The 20608-nt window shown below is 38.7% G+C and overlaps 1 protein-coding gene and 1 long non-coding RNA gene across 2 annotated transcripts; both read left to right on the forward strand.

Annotated features, from left to right (window-relative positions):
* The first annotated feature begins 2655 nt into the window (after positions 1–2655).
* LOC137124081 (uncharacterized) lies at positions 2656–8287 on the forward strand. Its single transcript, XR_010913911.1, has 3 exons — positions 2656–2793; positions 5665–5933; positions 6471–8287. It is a non-coding gene; the product is annotated as an uncharacterized lncRNA (long non-coding RNA).
* Positions 8288–9556: 1269 nt separating this feature from the next.
* Positions 9557–19401, forward strand: LOC137123287 (polyunsaturated fatty acid lipoxygenase ALOX15B-like). Its single transcript, XM_067496789.1, has 15 exons — positions 9557–9713; positions 9865–10031; positions 10870–11074; positions 11229–11310; positions 11417–11539; positions 11653–11756; positions 12042–12208; positions 12396–12539; positions 13170–13373; positions 13780–13866; positions 13982–14151; positions 14382–14503; positions 14661–14761; positions 15158–15328; positions 15553–19401. Exons 2-15 carry the CDS (start codon positions 9879–9881, stop codon positions 15730–15732), a joined length of 2013 nt encoding a protein of 670 aa, XP_067352890.1. The 5' UTR covers positions 9557–9713; positions 9865–9878; the 3' UTR covers positions 15733–19401.
* Positions 19402–20608: the final 1207 nt, after the last annotated feature.

A 20608-nucleotide genomic window follows, 5' to 3' on the forward strand; every position in this document is an offset into this window, starting at 1 on the left:
GTGGTGATGATGGAAATTTAAAGACACAAGACATAAACAGGCCAGATTATCAAAAACCAAAAGAAAACCCCTAAAAAACGTTGTGAAAAAGTAACAAAATACAATAACAAACTGACACTGATAATAATAGTTCCAATAATGAGAATTTCCTCCAGATTGGTTCACTTTGTGCCTGTTGTCTTTGACACTGTTAGATGAGATAGGGAGCCTGCGGACATATATAAAACACCACACACATCAGATTCTTGTAACCCTCCTCCCCCACATCATCACTCACCCACATCTTATGATTTTTTTTCCTTCGTCACTCATCACCTTCATGCATTCTTCTTCTTTCAATTTGCTGCATATTTTACCCACTTGCTTGTGTATTTGTTACACGTGACTCTTTTTAATTGTTTGCTGATTCTGTCATTTAATGGAAGAGGGAACTTGAGTCTTGCTGAAGACAAATGTAAGACACTGAGATGGATTTTTTAAAGAGGAGATTTTAAGTGGAAATTTGAGACAGTGCTTCTTTTAAATTAATACCAAATGACAAAAGTTCAGGCAAACTCAATGATGTATATAAGAATATATAAAACAATTATACAGATGTAGGCATGGACAGTAGGGGCATTTGCCTACCAATACCTTGAGAGAAGAGAGATGTCCTTACCAATATTTGATGAAAGTCATTTGCATCATCTTTCCAAATAAATGGCTGGCATGTACAGGGTTGCTGGCTCGGTCTACGTCCACTCAATAGCAGGCTGTGCCCCTCAAATCAGAGCACTGACCTAAAAACTATCTGCACTGTGGAGAAAAAAAAAACAACCCTCTGCATATTGTTCTTCTGCGCTGGGCAATATGAAGAAAAAGACAACAGTAATCAAAATCTTAGTAATCAAAGTAAAATTGATAAATATCACCATACAATTCATGTCATTATTCTTTACTTAAAGATGCTGACAAACCTTTCTGAATCTAAAGAGTTTGTTACTGTTGTTGCTCCAACATCTGCCATTACCTCTTCTGGTGCCTGGTGTTTCTGTTTGAGCAGGTGAAAATAATTGATACAATTTACAAATAATGCATGTTTGATTTACACGGTTATAATTTGCCCTAAGATATACAACTAGAAAGTACATATTCCTGTGGGACTACAGACATTTTGATGGAGTGAAACCAAAAACCACTACTGAGACCAAGCAGTCCTTGAGGCCTTCCCCTGGCCTGTTTCACAAAATACTTGGTGATAAGCTGTTGCCAATTGTAATTCAGGTGGGACTTTGTTAACTTTGAGGGAAGGTCAGTTTTGAGCTACATAAAAGACAGATGAAGTGTTATATTTAATAAGTGTGGATTTATGGCAATATATGAAATGTTTGAACTTTTCTTTATAGCACCCTCATGTGGACTCCTGCATTAAAATTTTGTTTGGGACTTAAACATATTTCCAGTTTTCCTATCAGTCTCTATACCAGTCAGTTTCTCCCTGCTCCTCGTCAGATTGTCAAGTTTCTGGGAGTCTCCCTTCATGCTGTTAACTTGCCTTCTACCAGTAATTTGCTTTCTGTTGCCTGTTACCTGCCTGCACAGTGCTGGTCATTTCTTCTAATAAAGATGCTCCACTGCACCATCCCATTGCCTCCCATCCAAACTCTTAGCCACTTTATGACACTAGCATTGTAATCACTGACATATTTTAAAAAATTAATATAATGGCAGATATTTATTGTAATGGACTTCACTGGGCCAATGAAACATTTTTGCAAAGTTTGAACAGCTGAGTCAGCCATGAAGCACTGAGTCAGATTTTTTCCAGAAAAATGTAAACATATTCCTGTACAAATACTGAGAAGTTTGAGTCCCCAACAGCAGCTCAGCACCTCACAAATAATTGGTGCAGGACAAGGTTATGACATAATCGTGACATTTGTTGCTTTTTATAAGACATTTTACTGTTAGTTTTAACGATTTTATTCTACGAATCTCTGACTAGTATTTAACTTTTGATCGTTTTCTCTCTTTTCCTACTGATTCCGAGTACAACGGGTTGATTACCAACTTGTTTGTGCAGATTTCCACAAGCATCACCTCGTGTGTGGCTGAAGTTTATTTCAGTGTCACTGCTGTGCACATTTTTATTAAGGTTTCTACTTAAATTAGTTTTGTTCTTTTTCTCATGGTTTAATGTAATATTTAATTTAGTTTTAATTTTTTTTTAGCCTTATAGTGAATTAGTTTCTAACTTTAATTATATATTTTTTAATTTCCATGTCAGTTACTGGTATTAACCTATGCTGTGCAACATGCTGATGGTACATCCACTGTACATGCATAAGAAGTGCTACCATTTACAAGTTATTTGTTAAAGAATAGAATTGGAAGCAACACAGCTGACTGGACCAGGTTCTGAGGAGTCTTGGGCTAATACCATAAGGACCAGTTGCTTTTCTGTGCTTGTCCAGTTCTCTTTTCACCTGAAATGACTGGAATGTTATGGGTGAGCAGGTGGAGGGGTGGATAGAGGAGGGGTGCAATGAAGAGACTGAGCTGGTGGGGGTCAGTGTCAAGAGAAAGTGGTGAAAAGAAAGGACTCCGTTTTGCATTTTTGTTACGCACTACAGGCAGCTGACCGGAAGAGGAGGAGTTGTTGAATCTGATGAAAAAGGCACTCACGCCTTCTGCCTGGCTCTGGTCTCCAGCGGGCAGTGGGCCGCCTTTTCGATCCAGACCCATGATCTTTCTCATGCCGGACCAGACTTGCATCACTTCATCCTGCTGCAGCTGTTGTTCCAGTTTCTGCCGGTAGGCTTGCTTCCCCTCCTTAATCTTCACCTTCAGTTCTTTATGCAGTGCCCTTGCTCTGACCCTGTCTCCCTCCCTGTGAAACCTTTTTCTTTTGGTTTAACAAACCATTCAGACTGTAACTCATGGTTTGTTATTGGGGAAGCATAGAATAATCAGACATGCTGTCTGTGAATCCACATGAGATTCACAGAAAACATCCCAGTCTGTGAGCTCCACGCAGTCCTGCAGGGATTCTTCTGCTTCACGGTTACAACATTTTACAGTCCTGTTGGTGGCCGGGAATCTTTTATCAACAGAAGTGTAGCTGGAAAAAATGTGAACAAGAATGTGGTCAGATCCACCAAGCTGAGGTAGTGCTGTGGATTTGTATGCATCTCTCACATTACCACACAGAAGATCCAGGGTCTTATCTCCACTTGTAGGCCAGTCCACAAACTGTTTGAAGGTGGACAGTGTGCTGGAGAGGGAGACATGCCTCTTAAGGTATCAAACTGCAAAGCCAACCTGCCAAGTACAACAAACCTCTGTCTCCTCCTGCAGCTGAAGCAGTTGACAAACCAATCTTTGGTGACGGATTCGTATGCCGAGATTTTTGTGAGAAGTGCAAATTTCAGCAAGCCTTTGCTCAGTGTTCATCTGCTGCACACCCACCTGCTGGCTGAGGTCTTTGCCATCTCACTGTTTTGTAACATGTCCATGGTGCATTCACTGTCATGGTAACTGGGTAGACTGAACGTATTGTAATCTTTTATGACAACACATTAACAAATCAAACTGTAATTCAGTCATAACACAAAAAACATTAGATGACCTCATCTTCAGGTAATCTCAGGTAATCCACAGAGTTTTAACACTGTGCCTGAGTTGGTCAAGTTTGTTACCATGGTGATGCTTACTGGCTCATGCCGGCACTTGGCTGTGAACTCTGGACAAATGAATTTACAGTGATTTCAAATTATACTGTTTGTATTTTTCAGAAATGGGTTGATAAGGTGGTTCAGTTTTTACAGAACTGGTAAGAAATTATTTCAGGTCAATTAAGTGACATCTGACATTGAGGACAATTAGTGAGCATTTACCAGAAATCTTCTTTTTCTTAATATCATTTATATTTAAACCACCTGCCCCATAGTGACTAGGTCCCCCTTTTGCCACCAAAAACAGCCCTGAACCATCACGGCATGGACTCCACCAGATCTCTGAAGCAGAGCTTGACATTAACACCAGCCAAATGTGGGTAACACAGTCACTCCTGCTTTACACATTGGTTTGAATTTTCTACATAAACCCATCTGAAATAATGGCAATGCAACACTATGATGCTCCGTTTCCCATGAGCACTACCTGCACACATTGGTCCACTAATTGGTTTGCTAATTGGTCCACTGTCCATGGACCACAGGGTGAGTGGTTTCATTCCCGATCCCGACTGCATGTCAGTGTCCTTGGGCAAAACACTGTTGAACAAGTTGCTCCCAGTGGGTCAGGTGAGCAACTTGCATGGCGGCTCCTGCCATCGGTGTGAATGGGTGAATGAGAAGCAACATTGGAAAGCGCTTTAGGACATAACTACCAGTTTTTGCTGTCCTTCATGTTGCCATTGCGTCAAACTATGCTGAATGCTGTGACATTTCTGCTCTTCATGTTGTAACTGGACTGGATCATTTCCCCTTTGTGTGTGGGCTGTATTTAAAAACCACCAGCTTACCATCTTGAAGCTTAACACTCATGCACTGAACCATAACATGAGCTCATTGTGGTCTTGTTTGATCTTAAGAAACACTGAAAATGATTTATACCTGATATTTGCATTGTTTTATTATTTTAATTTCAATTGAATTTAAAATCTTACCTAACAGGTGTTTAATATTTATGAATGATATCAGCGACCAATGATGTCACAAACAAGGGAGAGCTATGGTAACTTCAGTAACTAAACACACACACACACTGTGCCTTTGCCATTTCTTTTCCGACCAGGACATTCAATTTAATTAAAACTGTGTTTTACATAAATTACTGACTTTTCAGTGCACAAAAATAACTTGCCTACTTTGGTGTAACAGAACAGAGAAATATACTGATCATTATAAAGTCTTCTTTTGTTCTTATTTGGAAATAATTTAACAAAACTTAAAATTAAAAACTCAGCAGGAATATTGCTTTAGGCAACATCCACATTTAGAAGATATTTTCCTTCCATATGTTGGAAGGTAAAAGTGAAAAAGCTACTCTGAAAAGACAAAAAAATAACCATCACAGAGTAAGTGACAAAGTCATCTGCAGGGAGCAGGGAGTGTTTGTGGTTCATGTGTGCCTCTGTCTCAGACTTGTTCATCATTGTCATGTTACTGTATGACAATTATTTTCTTTTCTTTATAGTGTGATGATAATCACACCAACTTGAAATTTTACATATTAGATTAATGATAAATGTCAGTAATTCTGACCTTTCAGTCATGTCAGTCACAAAATTAAAGGTCAGTTAAAAGGGCTCAATTGTCCTTAAATACCATTCACATCTCTGTGCATCGCACCAGTGACATTATCATTAGCTCTGAGGCAAAGCAAACCAAAACGCACAAAATGGGTTTTGTTGTTTTGAAATACTGACATTGATGAAATTATTGAAGATAAACATTGCTGCATTTAATTTTAGGGTTTTCACATATATTTTTACTTTACCCTTTTGTATGATTATCCATGTACAGAAATCCATTTAAATAATGCTTAAATGCTTATAATAATGCTTTCCCTAGCCACCTAACTGTCGTGGCAAAATATGACAATTACTGGTAACAAAAACCTCAAGTGTAATCACTAAAGAAGCTTCCACATCCAGGATGTCTTTTTTTTTTGTCCTTTCAGCTTATCCCGTGAGTTCAGGGTCGCCACAGCAGATCATTGTCCGCATGTTGATTTGGAACAGTTTTTACGGATGCCCTTCCTGACACAACCCTTCCCAATTTCTACTGGGCTTGGACCAGCACTGCACAGCTGGGGAGGGGAATGAGCTATTAGGGGTTCAGTGTCTTGCCCAGAGACCCTTTGACATATAGTCAGGATCGAGGACCGAACCACTGACCCTGTGGTCTGTGGACGACTGCCTTGCCAACTGAGCTACATCCAGGATGTCTGTAAGGGTTTTACTTTCTTTATCCCCCCCCACACATAAGAACTTGCTACATCCTGGAGATGTCTCCATTTGGTCAGACATCTCCATGTGTGGAGATGTGTCCACGTGCCCCACCCCCACCCACTCCAACCCAACCCCCCCAACCCAACCCCACCCCAGATAAAAGCCTTTATGCAACAGCTTGATGTGTAATAACGCATTGCACAATGTGCCATATACATCAATTTCAGCAGAAAACTAACTGAAACTTTGTGGGTGTAACTTTAAGTAAGTGAAGAACAAATCAGTAGCACCAGTAACTACAAACACATGTGTAACACAGTGCCAATGAAAATAAACTTTAGCCTGAGATGTTTTCTTGTTAGAAGAAAAGATAAGTGTTAAAGCAGACTTATTGACTTACATCTGGATTGATATTTTGGTGTGATCCCTCATTTGACCTGAATACTGTGATTTCTTCTGGTATAAAATAATGACAGCAAGTGTGGTTTGAGTGTGGTTTGTTTTACTTTATTTTTTTATTTCCTCATACTTGTAGATGAGAATGCAACCACAAGAGGACACAAGCCAGTCTCTTCTTGTGCCAGTCCCAGTACCTGTGGAAATCGGGGTACTGTTGGTCAAAAAAGGAGAGGAGGAAGGCGTGTTCATAGGCAGAGAGAGAAGAGGAAAGCCAAGAATTTAGGACTGACAGTAGGGATTTTGAATGTTGGGACTATGACAGGGAAGCCTAGATAGTTGGTTGACATGATGCAGAGAAGGAAGGTGGACATACTGTGTGTCCAGGGGTCCAGTTGGAAAGGTAGCAAGGCTAGAAGCTTAGGAACAGGGTTCGAGTTGTTTTACAATGGGTCGGACAGGAAGTTATCCTGAAAGAGGAGTTTCTGAGGAATGTTCTAGAGGTGAAAAGAGTTACTGATAGTCTAAAGCTGGAAAATGAAGGCGTGATGTTCAATGTTGTTAGATGTTATGCCCCAGAGGTAGGATGTGAGTTAGAAGAGAAGGAGACATTCACGTGTGAGTTAGTGGTAAGGGGTGAGACAGTGGTTATTGGTTCAGTGGACATGTTGGTGAAGGGAAGAGCGGTGATTAGAATGTAATGGGCATTATGGTCTTCAAGACAGGAACGCAGAAGGACAGATGGTGGTAGACTTTGCAAAGAGGATGGAAGTGGCTGTAGGGAACACTTTCTTTCAGAAGAGGCAAGAACATAGGACAACATAGAAGAGCTGAGGTAGATGTACTCAGGTGGACTACATCTTATGCCAGGAGTACAGGGAGTTGCAGCGTAAGGTGAAGGTAGAGGTGGCAAAGCCCAAACAAAGAACATATGAGGACCTGTATGCCAGGTTAGACAGTAAGGAGGGAGAGGTGGATTTGTACAGGTTGGCCAGACAAAGAGATAGCGATGGGAAGGATGTGCAGCAGTTTAGTGTGATTAAAGATAAGGATGGAAATATATTGACAGGTGCCAGGAGTGTGATGGGAAGATGGAAAAAGAACTTTGAAGAGATGATGAATGAAGAAAATAAAAGAGAACGAAGAGTAGAAGAGGACTTTGAGGACTTAAGATCAATGGTTCAGAGCAACGGAGAGTGTGGAAAAGAGGTGAATAGGCGAGTGCAGGCAGGTTGGAACGGGTGGAGAAAAGTGTCAGGTGTGTTGTGTGATAAAAGAGTATCAGCGAGAATGAAAGGAAAGGTGTTCAAGACGGTGGTGAGACCAGCGATGTTGTTCGGCTTAGAGACAGTGGCACTGAAGAAAATACAGGAGGCAGAGCTGAAAGTAGCAGAGCTTAAGATGTTGAGGTTCTCTTCCGAAGTGACGAGGCTGGACAAGGTCAGGAATGAGGACATAAAAGGGACAGCTCATGTTAGATGTTTTGGCCAGATTGAGGTGGTTTGTACATGTTCAGAGGACAGACTGTGAATATATCGGTAGAAGGATGCTGAGGTTGGAGCTGCCAGGCAAAAGGTCTAGAGGAAGATCAAAGAGAAGATTTATGGATTTAGTGAGAGAGGACATGAAGTTAGTTGGTGAGAGAAGAGGATGCAGAGGACAGGGTTAGATGGAGGCACATGATTCGCTGTGGCGACGCTTGAAAGGAAACAGCCTAAAGGAAAAGAAGAAAGAAGATACTTGTAGATGAGACTGTGTTGGTTTGACATGAGATTTGAATCATGTAGTATTTGTACTACTCCTACTATACATTTTGTTTTGTATTTTCTACATAAAGCCATCTGAAATAAATTCAATGCAACATTAAGACGCTACACTTCCCATGAGCATTACCTGCACACAGAGTTTGCTAATTGGTCCTGACAGACAGATAGCTTGTGTTCTTTATTACAATATGGCACAATGGAATCTTCACATTTAACCGTTTCAATAGTGTAACTATTGCAGTCGTATGTTGTCCTGACATGCAATACATTATTAATATTTTACAGATTGCTGAATACAATTTTTAATGATGTAATCCTACAATCCAATTCGGAGGTGTCACAATCATATTTTCCTTGAATCCACACTTGCTGTCATTATTTTAGAACACAGCAGAACTCAGAGTACTCAGGATAAATAAGGAATCAGTCCAAAGGTTCAATTTACACTTCTAACAATAGGACATCTAAACGCTGTAGTTTATTTTATTGGCACTGTGTCACAGACAAAGCAATGAGGCCACTGAGGGTCTGATCAGGTTTTACTGGAAACCTTGAACATTTGGGACCCATTCGTGATTCAGAAGTAAGCCCAATTCTTCATGCTCAGTTAGTCCGTATTCCTTTTACTAAATGAAATCAGATTTTTCTATCCTAACAAATGCAAAAAGTGGGTTTTGTTGTTTTGAAATACCCACATTGATGAAATTAATGAGAATGTCTGTGCAAACATTGTTGCGTTTAATTTCAGTTGACCTTGTGAAAGAACTCTAGACAAAGAAAGTCTATAAGCAACTAGGAAACCGCTTGATGCAATAACGCATTGCACCATGTGCCATAAACGTCCATTACAGCAGAAAGATCCCTCATTTGACTTTAATACCGTGAGCTATTCTGGTGTAAAGTAATGACAGCAAGTGTGATTTTAAGGAAAATATGATTGTGACACCTCTGAATCAGACTGTAGGATTGCATCAACAAAAATATATTTAGCAATCTGTAAAATAAATTGTTTTATTGCATGTCAGGATAAAATCTCACCACAATAATTCCACTCTGAAAACTATTAATTGTGACGATTCCTGTGTCCCATATTAATGGTAATAAAGAATTTGCATAAGTAAATATTTTAAATGTGATTCTGCATTTATTTTTAGCAATGTCTATAAGCTGACGGTGAAGTACACATGACACATTCACATGACATGACATGACATGTTTTCTTGTTATTTATAGGCTTTCAGTGTCTAAAGATGTTGTTTTCCAAGCAATGCAGCTGTAGGAGGAAAACCACATGGCCATGTGTAGTATGACGTTGCTTTTAGTGAGGTTCAGGTGCAGAGGATAACTACCTTTACCTCTTTTTGTTTGTTTTTCTATTCTTATAGATGAGACCTTGTTGGTTTAGCATCACATTTGAATTACAGTAGTATTTTTGAATGACTGGAGAAGAGGGTTTAACTTTATGTACTAAGATAGTACTGCCTCAAGGTCGTTTGTATTGCTACTGCTGATAGTACACACCCACATCAGCATGTGTGTATAAAAAGAGGAATCTGTGGTGACTGATTAAACTTGGAGAAAAATTCATCAAAGGAACCTTTTGAGCTTGAACAGAGGTGAGAAAGATTCTTTTTGAAATTATTTCAGTTGCAATTGAACTGTAACAAATTAATGATAGAAGACAAGTTTAAGGGCTTTGTGCATTCAGGTTCTTCTAGTGATTGTTAACTTAATTAATGCTGACAATAAATATTATTTCCCCACTAGGACTCTGAGTGAAAATGGTGAATTATGAAGTGACCGTATCAACTGGCAATCTCGTCAATGCGAACACTTTGAACAATGTCTACATTAAACTGGTGGGCACAGGTGGGGAGAGCGAACGCAAGTGGCTGATGCGCTTCAAAGGGCCTTCAGCTTTCATCAGAGGAGCAGTAAGTTTGCAATATCCCTCTCTCTGTTTGAATGCTTCTTAGAGCCAACCCAGCTAAAGAAATGTCTATCATGTGCACTGGATTTCGTTGTGCTTTGTGGTTGGTATGATGGTAGTGCTTTTTGTTTCAGCAATTTTAACTTTTAAATGAATGTTTTTGTTCTTTTAAATTTTTATGCTAAATATATATCCATTTCTCCACTATAATGGCAGCAATTCAAACATCCACAAGAATGTCACAGACATCATGACACAATGTCAAATACATGATGTTTGTTGAAGCCAATGCCACTTCCAGGGTAGATCGTACCATATCCTGGAATTCAGTGTAACAATTTGATATAAAGAGGTAAAAACTGAGGCCACACCATGAGATATGTTTCAAAAAGAGTTTTATTGACATAACGCAACAATGCCCCCTCTGTGACTCACCGTAACTTAAATAAATTTTTTATTTATTTATGATTGGTGCACACTAGAGGATGCTCAAATCTTATCCAACTTTAAAAACACAGGAGACCACATACATAAGAGATTTAACACGTTTTAAATTTAATTTAACCAGGAAAAACACCAGGGCATTTATTCAAAATTTCAAGGATTCAGGATCTCACCAAAAAAACCCCGTGATAAAACAGGACTTCGTAGCATAATGTTTCTGCCCTGTTTATTTCACACAACAAGATTTCAAGCATATGAGTTTGATATTGGATTCCTGGTCCCTGACTGGTGCAACTGGTGGTGTCACAACTCCCGTGTTACAACATACCCGGTTTCCTCTACACTTTGTTTCAATCACTTGTGTAAATGTCTTGCAAATCTTTCTGTCATTGTTTCAGGTGTCTACTTTTACTGTGTCCTGCCCCTTGTCTCTTGGAAGACTGGTTCTGATAGAGCTAGACAAACAGTCTCTCCTACTTTTCCCTGAGGACTCTTGGTTCCCTTCCAAGGTGGAAGTGAAATCCTCTGAGGGAGAGACCTACTACTTTCCTATCTATCGCTGGATTACTGACAGTTCGGTGCATTTTTTCAGAGAAGGAACAGGTTTGTTGAAACTTGCTTATCTGACTTATCTGTGCTGTTGATTTTTCACAAAAGGCATAAAAGACAGGCAGGTTTTGCAAGCTCGACTTTTATGATGCAAATTGATGCCAACATGTTTTTTTCAAACCTCACTGTGATTCTTTTGTCTTTTTAGCTCTGAAAGTCTTTGAGGACAACCATCATCTTGGAGCTTACAGCCGGGAGCAGGAGCTGAAGCAGCGAGCGAAAGAGTATTGGTAACAACTCAGAGCTTTTGTGCATTTTACCTTTGTGCACCTGTAAACACTTAAGTATTTATGCCGTTTCACATTCTTCATCACTATACTGTTCTGTCCTTCCCAGCTGGGATGTGTATGCAGAGGGAATACCTCACTGCATTAAGGCAGAAAACCCTCTTGCTCTGCCCTGTGAGGTTCGCTTCTCCTTCACCAAGTCTACAGAATTCCTTTACACTGCATCCACAGGGTGAAGTCCTCAAACTCTCTCAGACATTGCTGTACCTGCACATCTATATATGTACCTGCCTATTGAAACACACCAACTGCATAATGAAGTTAGTGTTTGCCTTTATTTTCTAGGTTGGCAGAGCTAAACCTGAAGCAACTGGCTAATTGCAAAGAGAAGTGGACTGATATAGATGCTATCAATCGGGTGTTTTGTTGCAAACAAACTGAAATATCAGGTACTTCAATGTAGCTCAATCATCTGTTGGTTTGTTTTTTGACCTTTTAAATTAAAAAACGTGAATGAAAGTATGAAAAAAGATGCAGAGGTGTCCAAACTCTAGGCTTTATGATAACTTGTAACTGTAGTAAGTTGCACATCGTCAAAAAAAAAACAAAAAAAAAAACTGTTTATCTCTCCTGTTTCACACACAGTGTACAATTAAGCTTTTAACTACGGCAGAGAAAATTTACTAGCTCAAAATGTGACATTCAATTTAAAATCCTCTCTGTCCTGTCTTCAGAATATGTCGAGCAACATTGGAAGGAGGATGCTTTTTTTGGCTACCAGTTTCTAAATGGAGTCAACCCCATGTTGGTCAAACGTTGTTCCGTCCTGCCTGGTAACTTTCCTGTCACTGACGACATGGTCTTCCCTGAAGGCCAGTGTAGCTTGGCAGATGAAATAAAGGTAACTGTCTCAGAAAATCTAATTTAGGAACTTGTTGGCAACAGTTAAGACATGTAAAAGAACTCATTCTTATAGCACTCAGTTAAAGCCATGTTTTGCCCCTTGATCAACATCTTGTATATGAAATATCCATACTCTATGCATTCGAGATTATTTCTCCTTGTCACTCATTGTCTGTCTGAAACAGAAAGGCAACATATTCCTGTGTGACTACAAGCGTTTGGATGGATTGAAACCAAACACCATCAATGGGAAGAAGCAGTACTTGATGGCTCCCCTTGTCCTGCTCCACAAAACACGTGATGATAACCTGATGCCTATTGCTATTCAGGTAGGATCAGCAGTCAGACATACTGTAGCTACACTAAAGCTGCAAGTTAGCCCACTGATAATGTTCAAAGTGTAAGACATAGGTTGCCCTGCAATAAAGCACTCGCCTTGCCTCAAGTGTTTAGCATTTCGTACCGTGCCCAAGCAGGTTTGACCCCCACAGACTATTTGGATGACTAGTGCAAGTGTTTCACACCACGGACCATCTGCGGAGAGAGAAAGTCCTGCTCAGATGTGATACAAGGCAACCATGTCTAGTGTGAATACTCTCTTAATTAATTTAATTTCTGGTTCTTTGCAAGTGCCAGCTACCATGTCTAGTATTTATGGCAGCTATGAATTCCCACTTTCAGGAAAAGCCGTTGATTTATTCCTGTCTGGGCCTAAGACACATAAAAGACTTCCACACCCCTATCCAGGTTTGGTAGACTAATAGATAAGTCTAAAGCACAAAAAAGGTTTATCCATGATGCCCAAAATCCCAAATTTGACATAAATGGCTTATGGCAAGGTAAGAAAAACAGAGAAGTCTTTTGCAACATATATCATACAGTATCTGTATAGAAAACATAACAATGTTTACATAAATTAGACCAATCAACCTCTGACAAACCTCTGTCTCCTCCTGCAGCTGAAGCAGACTCCAGCAGACGACAACCCGATCTTTTTGCCAACTGATTCTGAGTACGACTGGTTGATGGCCAAGATTTTTGTGAGAAGTGCAGATTTCAGCGAGCACCAACTCAATGTTCATCTTCTGCGCACCCACCTGCTGGCTGAGGTTTTTGCCGTCTCACTGCTGCGCAACATGCCTATGGTGCATCCACTGTACAAGGTAACCGGAGAGTTTGGCAATGTCAAGTGTCTGTAGTGAGTACAAGACGTGAAGCATTTATACCCAAAAAACTCTGTAAGGGCCGAGACGTACGTTGTAGATGTTAAGCAACCAACCTAAGATGTTTTTGTAATTAATCCCTGTGACTGTTTAGGGCAAAAAAATGTGTTTTAATAAACTGTCTGTGTGGTCACACAGTGACATATGACCTCTGTATATATAGGTTGGAGGTCTTGGGAACTGGGAACACACTGATTTTACTTTAGTTGTAATTCTTTTGTATGTTGATTAAGATATGTAAGTTAAAGAACAATAACATTTATATATCTGCCAATATTTCTCAGGGCTAAATTGTGTAGAGGCATCGATACAGACTTTTCTTACACAGCTCCTCTTTCCCCTTTAGCTCCTCATACCTCACACTCGCTACACTCTGCAAATCAACTACTTAGCTCGACTTCTTCTAATATCCAAGACGGGAGTTTTTACAACGGTAAGAAAAGAGCAACATTACATTGCTACACTGTTGCAAAAGAAATGTTTTTTTCCAATAGTGTGAATAATATTATTCTCTGGGTATATTCTGTACGTGTTTGTCTGTACCCTAGTTTGCAGCATCTGGTGGAGAGGCTATGTTCACAATTCTGAAGAGATCATTGTCATCGCTGACCTACAGCTCCCTCTGTATCCCAGAGGACATTGCTGAGCGTGGACTGGAAGATGTACCAAACTTCTTCTACAGGGATGATGGACTCAGACTTTGGGAAATCATTTACAGGTATTATAAGGCGTTTTTGAATGTCATATGTTATGTGGTTGGTATGATGGTAGTGCTGCTCCTCATATGTTATGTTATATGTCCTTTAATCAATATTATATTTGTAAGTCATACATGTTGTCACGATGTGTAGTACAGTACTGTAGATAATATAATATAATAGAATGGTTATTATATTACCTTTTACTACTACAGTTTGAATAGGTTTTACATATCTACATTTCTCATAGGTTTGTGGACGGAATACTCAGCTACTATTACAAGAAGGACACTGAGGTCCAACAAGACACTGAGCTGCAGAAATGGATTGGGGACATTTTTAAACATGGCTTTCTTTCCCAAGCAGGCACAGGTGAGCACTACAGAAAGACACACATTTTTATGATGTTTGAAATGGTATGTACATTTGTGTACTGTTGTAATACCACAGCAAATCCAACTTTAACTCAATCGTCTAAATTACATGACAGCATCGTTAAGTATTGCAGTTTATTCTCTCTGATTCTCAGGAATTCCACAGAGATTTGACACTGTGCCTGAGTTGGTCAAGTTTGTCACCATGGTGATCTTCACTGGCTCATGCCAGCACTCAGCTGTGAACTCTGGACAGGTGAATTTACAGGGATCATCATTCATAGTGATGTTATTTTTAGGAAATAGGTTGATGAGTTGATGCAATTTTCTATGTGCTTTTGTGTTGCTGTTGCGAGGCAACATTGTAAAGCAGTTTTGGACAAAAGCACTATATAAGTGTCCATTTACCATTTATCATTCTCAGAGCTCGAGAAAAGTAGAAAACTCCAGTCTGACATTCAGAAATGTTAGTGAGCCTTTAGCAAAAGTCCAAATGATGAATGTATGGAATAAATTTCATGGCAGTCCATTCAATAGGTTAAATATCAAACTGATACCGACTAAATCAAAGTAGGATTTTACTGTTTGGCCTTAACATCATTTTATCAGCAACTGAAAAGTATGAAATTCTTCATGTATCTATTTATTGTAGTACGACTATGGTGGCTGGATGCCCAACACTCCCATCACCCTACAGCAGCCTCCACCCACCACAAAGGGGACAACAAGTGAGGAAACGATGCTGCAGACGTTTCCTGACGTCAACTCAACAGTGCAGGGCATGGCTACCATGTGGCTACTCAGCAAGCAGTCCTCTGACTTTGTAAGTAATTTAGACTTGATGAAACTTTACTTAAGTCACATCTGATGATATTCGACTTGTAAAAAAGTAGATTCATACTATATATTATTAGAGCAAAGCCACATTGTTTAAGCTATTGAAAAAACCCGTCTGCATCTCTATCTGCACCTTTACACTATATTGCAAAAATTATTTCACTTATTTTAGAATTATTTTATTTTGAAATGTATCATTGATTTCATCAGGTTCCCCTTGGCTGCTACCCAGAAGAGCATTTTAGTGACAAGATTCCCTGCCAGCTGATAAAAGATTTTCAAGGAGAGCTTCAAATGATAAGTGCAGACATCAAAGCCAGAAACAGCACTATGAACGTGCCGTACACATACATGGATCCACCTTTGGTAGAAAATAGTGTGGCCATTTGAATATTGTATTAATATGTTTGACAGTTTGTTTTTTTTACTGATACTACAGTGGAAAGAAACTACTGTGAAGCCATTGTATTCTGATTTGTGTCTTTATACTGCTTCAGTGGTGGTGATGATGGAAATTTAAAGACACAAGATATACACAGGCCAGATTATCAAAAACCAAAAGAAAAGCCTAAAAAAACGTTGTGAAAAAGGGACAAAATACAATAACAAACTGTCACTGATAATAATAGTTCCAATAATGAGAATTTCCTCCAGATTGGTTCACTTTGTGCCTGTTGTCTTTGACACTGTTAGATGAGATAGGGAGCCTGCGGACATATATAAAACACCACACACATCAGATTCTTGTAACCCTCCTCACCCACATCTTATGATTTTTTTTCTTTCGTACCTCATCACCTGTAAGCATTCTTCTTCTTTCATTTTGGTACATATTTTACCCACTTGCTTGTGTATTTGTTACACGTGACTCTTTTCAATTGTTTGCTGTCAGTGGATGATTCTTTGAGGCAATAGCCTGATCTCTGTGTGAGTCCACCTGTTCTGAGGCGTTTTATATACAATATAAACAAGAAACCACTAAAATCATTTCTTACCTAAAATTTGTATTGTTTTATTATATATATATATGGTTTATATGGTTGCTTAAATAACTTTTCTAAAAATGGTTCTTTGAGGAACCAAACTTAAGAAACCTTTCAAAATAAAATATCATGAATTGATGTGTCAGGTAAAATAAGTATAAGAATGTTGATGTAAATAGTTTAATGACAATACTTAGCATACGCAGAAACAATAAAACCATTTCCACCCTCAGCACAGCTATTAACATATTGGTAGTCAAAGCTGTCTTATACAGGGAATTCATAAATTCACGGTAAAACATGACAGAACACATTTCCAACTTTGGCTTGCACTGTTTTTTTATATGCAAACCCTTTACATATATATTTTTAAAATTTACCACATACAAAAAATGTAAGACCTCATGAGTATAATATAAAACTTATTTAGTACTACAACAACCAAGAATGATATTTTAGGTTCATCTGTCTAGCACCTTTTAACAATAAATAAATTAGCAATGTAGTTAATAAAACATTCTGTTATTTAAAAATACATCCTGGAACCTAATGTGGCCTCCACAAATATCTTCTTTTTTTTTTTAAACAAAACAGTTTAAGAAACAGCAAAATATAAAATTTCATTTTACAAGCCAATTTAAACAACATCAACTTTAATATGAAGATTAAAACAGTTGCAGAATTATTATCCAACAATGGACTTACCAATCAATTAATTATTTATCACAGCTTTATCACGGCTTCAACCAGCTTCAAGTCTCCGCACATGGACTCTTTTATGTGGACAATTTCAATCTTTTCTGGGATCGTCCTCAGTACTTCAAACAAAATGGACTGCATCCGAATTTTTCTGAGATCACAGATGTTGACTGAGAACATTGTCCACAGCATCTCAGTCTCCGGAGAATTTTTCACCCAGGGAATTCTATTATTTTGTTGAATGTTAGGATCTTAACCACACTGCTATTTGCCCCATAGAGACTATGTCTGTTCCATCACCTAAACTTTTTAAACCAAAAATGAACACAAGTGGAGTTAATCATAAAAACCTAATACAAGTTAAGACTACTGCTCATACTGAACCAAAACCCAAAACTATTAAATGTGGATTATTAAATATCAGATCTCTCTCTTCTAAATCTCAGTTAGTAATTGACTTGATAAATGATCATCAATTTGATTTATTTTGTCTTATTGAAACTTGGTTGCAGCAGGAAGAATATCTCAGTCTAAATGAGTAAACCCCCCCAAGTCATATTAATTATCATGTTCCTATAAGCACAGGCCGAGGTGGAGGAGTAGAAGCAATCTTCCATTCTAGCTTATCAATTAACCCCAGACGTAACATAGTTATAACTCTTTTGAGAGCCTTACTCTTAGCCTTTCACACCCAAACTGGAAAACTCAAAAAACACTATTATTTGTTATCGTGTACCGTCCCCCAGCCCCTTATTCAGAGTTTTTGATTGAATGTTCTGATTTTCTATCTGATTTAGTGCTTAGTACAGATAAAGTCATTATAGTGGGTGACTTTAACATTCATGTAGATGCTGACAGTAACTACCTGAGCACTGCATTTAATTCATTATTAGATTCAATTGGTTTTTCCCAAAATGTAAATAAACCCACTCACTGTTTTAGTCACACGTTAGACCTTGTCCTTACATATGGCATTGAAACTGATAATTTAATAGTATTTTCTCATAATTCTCTTCTGTCTGACCATTTTCTAATAACATTTGAATTTCAAATAACGGACTATACAGCGGACAAAAAATTCCACTACAGCAGATGTTTATCTGAAAATGCTGTGAATAAATTTAAAGAAATTATTTCTTCATCTTTTTCACCACCATGTGTCAATACTATGGTGAGTAGCCATCTTACTCCTGTACAAATTGATTATTTAGTTGACGATTCTGCAGCCTCACTGCGTATGATACTAGATACAATTGCCCCTCTGAAAAAGAAGGCAGTGAATCAGAGGAGCCGACCTCCATGGTACAATTCACAAATGCACAGCTTAAAACAGGCGTCAAGAAAGTAAGAAAGGAAGTGGCGTTCCACTAATTTAGAAGAATCACGGTTAGCCTGGAAAAACAGTTTAAAAATGTACAAAAAAGCGCTCTACGATGCCAGAACAGCATATTATTCCGCACTAATAGAGGAAAACAAGAACAACCCCCAGTTTCTCTACAGTACTGTAGCCAGGCTGACAAAGAGCCATAGTTCTGTTGAACCTAGTATTCACTTAACTCTGAGCAGCAATGACTTCATGACTTTCTTTACTAATAAAATTGTAGCTATTAGGGAAAAAAAATCACCAGATCCTCCCTACAAATATTACAGATAGATCTTCATGTACAACAGCTCTAGAATCCTCAGTAAGGCCCCAATCCATCTTAGACTGCTTTTCACCTATAGATCTCACTGAGCTAAGTTCAACTATCGCTTCCTCAAAACTAACAACATGTCTTTTAGACCGTGTTCCAACCAAATTGCTTAAAGACGTTCTACCTTTAATAGACAAGTTCATATTAAATTTGATCAACCTATATTTAGAAGCTGGCTATGTACCAAAGCCCTATAAATTCGCTGTAATCAAACCATTACTTAAAAAACCTTGTCTTGATCCAGGTGATTTAGCCAACTATAGACCAATATCAAATCTCCCATTTATTTCTAAAATCCTTGAAAAAGTAGTTGCAAGACAATTATGTAACCACCTGTACAGGAATAATTTGTATGAACACTTTCAGTCACGATTTAGAGTTCATCATAGTTCAGAAACAGCACTGGTAAAAGTCTCCAATGATCTTCTCCTGGCTTCAGATAATGGACTTGTGTCAGTACTCGTCTTACTAGACCTTAGTGCCGCATTTGACACCATTGACCACAACATTTTACTACAGAGACTAGAACACGGATTTGGGATTAAAGAAACCTCACTGCATTGGTTCAAATCTTATCTGTCAGACAGATTCCAACTTGTTCATGTTAATGATGAATCCTCTTTCTGCACAAAGGTTAGTTATGGAGTTCCACAGGGCTCTATGTTAGGACCAATACTTTTCAATCTGTATATGTCACCTTTAGGCAAAATTATTATGAAACATTCCATAAACTTCCACTGCTATGCAGATGATACCCAGCTCTATTTAGCTGTGAAACCAGAAGATACTAACCAAAAATTAGAATCATCCTGTCTCAAAGTGATGCCGAAAAACTAGTCCATGCATTTGTTACTTCTAGGTTGGACTACTGTAATTCCCTACTTTTGCGGGTCCTAATAACTCTCTAAAAAGAGTGCTAACTGGATTAGGAAAGAGAGATCATATTTCACCTTCACTAGCTTCTCTCCATTGGCTTCCCATAAAATCTAGAATAGAAATCAAAACCCTCCTACTTACAAACAAAGCTCTTAATGGTCAAGCTCCATCATATTTAAAAGATCTCATAGTTCTGTATCGCCCGATTAGACCACTTCGATCCCAGAATACAGGCCTACTTGTGGTTCCCAGAGTTTGCAAAAGTAGAATGGGAGGCAGAGCCTTTAGGTATCAAGCTCGTTCTCCTGTGGAACCAGCTTCCAATCCAAATTCAGGGGGCAGAAACCCTCACTACTTTTAAGACTAGGCTTAAAACATTCGTTTTTGATAAAGCTTATAGTTAAAACTGCTCACTCAACCTGAACTAGCTCCTACTTAAGATGCTATAGGTTTAGAGTGTTGACTCCCGTAAGTGCAATGAGCTCCCCTCCTCTTTTTCTTTATACATTTGTCACCACTGTGTGCTATTAATTTTGTGTCCTACCAACCTGTATAATGTTTTGTTGTTGCTTTTTGTTGTTGTTTTGTTGTTGCTTTTTGTCGCTCTTTTCTTTTCTCCATTCACTTTCCACTCACCCCAACCGGTCAAGGCAGATGGCGCCCACCCTGAGCCTGGTTCTGTTGGAGGTTTCTTCCATTAAAGGGAGTTTTTCCTCTCCACTGTTGCCTAGGGCTTGCTCAAGGGGGATTTGTTGGGTTGCTTCTACATACTTGTGTAGTCTGGACTTTATTCTGTAAAGTGGCTTGAGATGACTTTGTTGTAAATTGACGCTATATTAATAAAGTTGAATTGAATTGAATTGAATTGAATTTTCAGTATCAATACTTTCATGTTTGAATTATTGTTCGAGGTTAGTCCATTTTAGGACAATGCAACACTCTTCTTACAATTTGCTGGCACTAGGAGACTAGGACACATTAAGGGCATTTGCCACTCTTTGCACAGCTATTGGT

Source organism: Channa argus, chromosome 3 (assembly GCF_033026475.1).
Source record: "Channa argus isolate prfri chromosome 3, Channa argus male v1.0, whole genome shotgun sequence".
Taxonomy (NCBI): domain Eukaryota; kingdom Metazoa; phylum Chordata; class Actinopteri; order Anabantiformes; family Channidae; genus Channa; species Channa argus.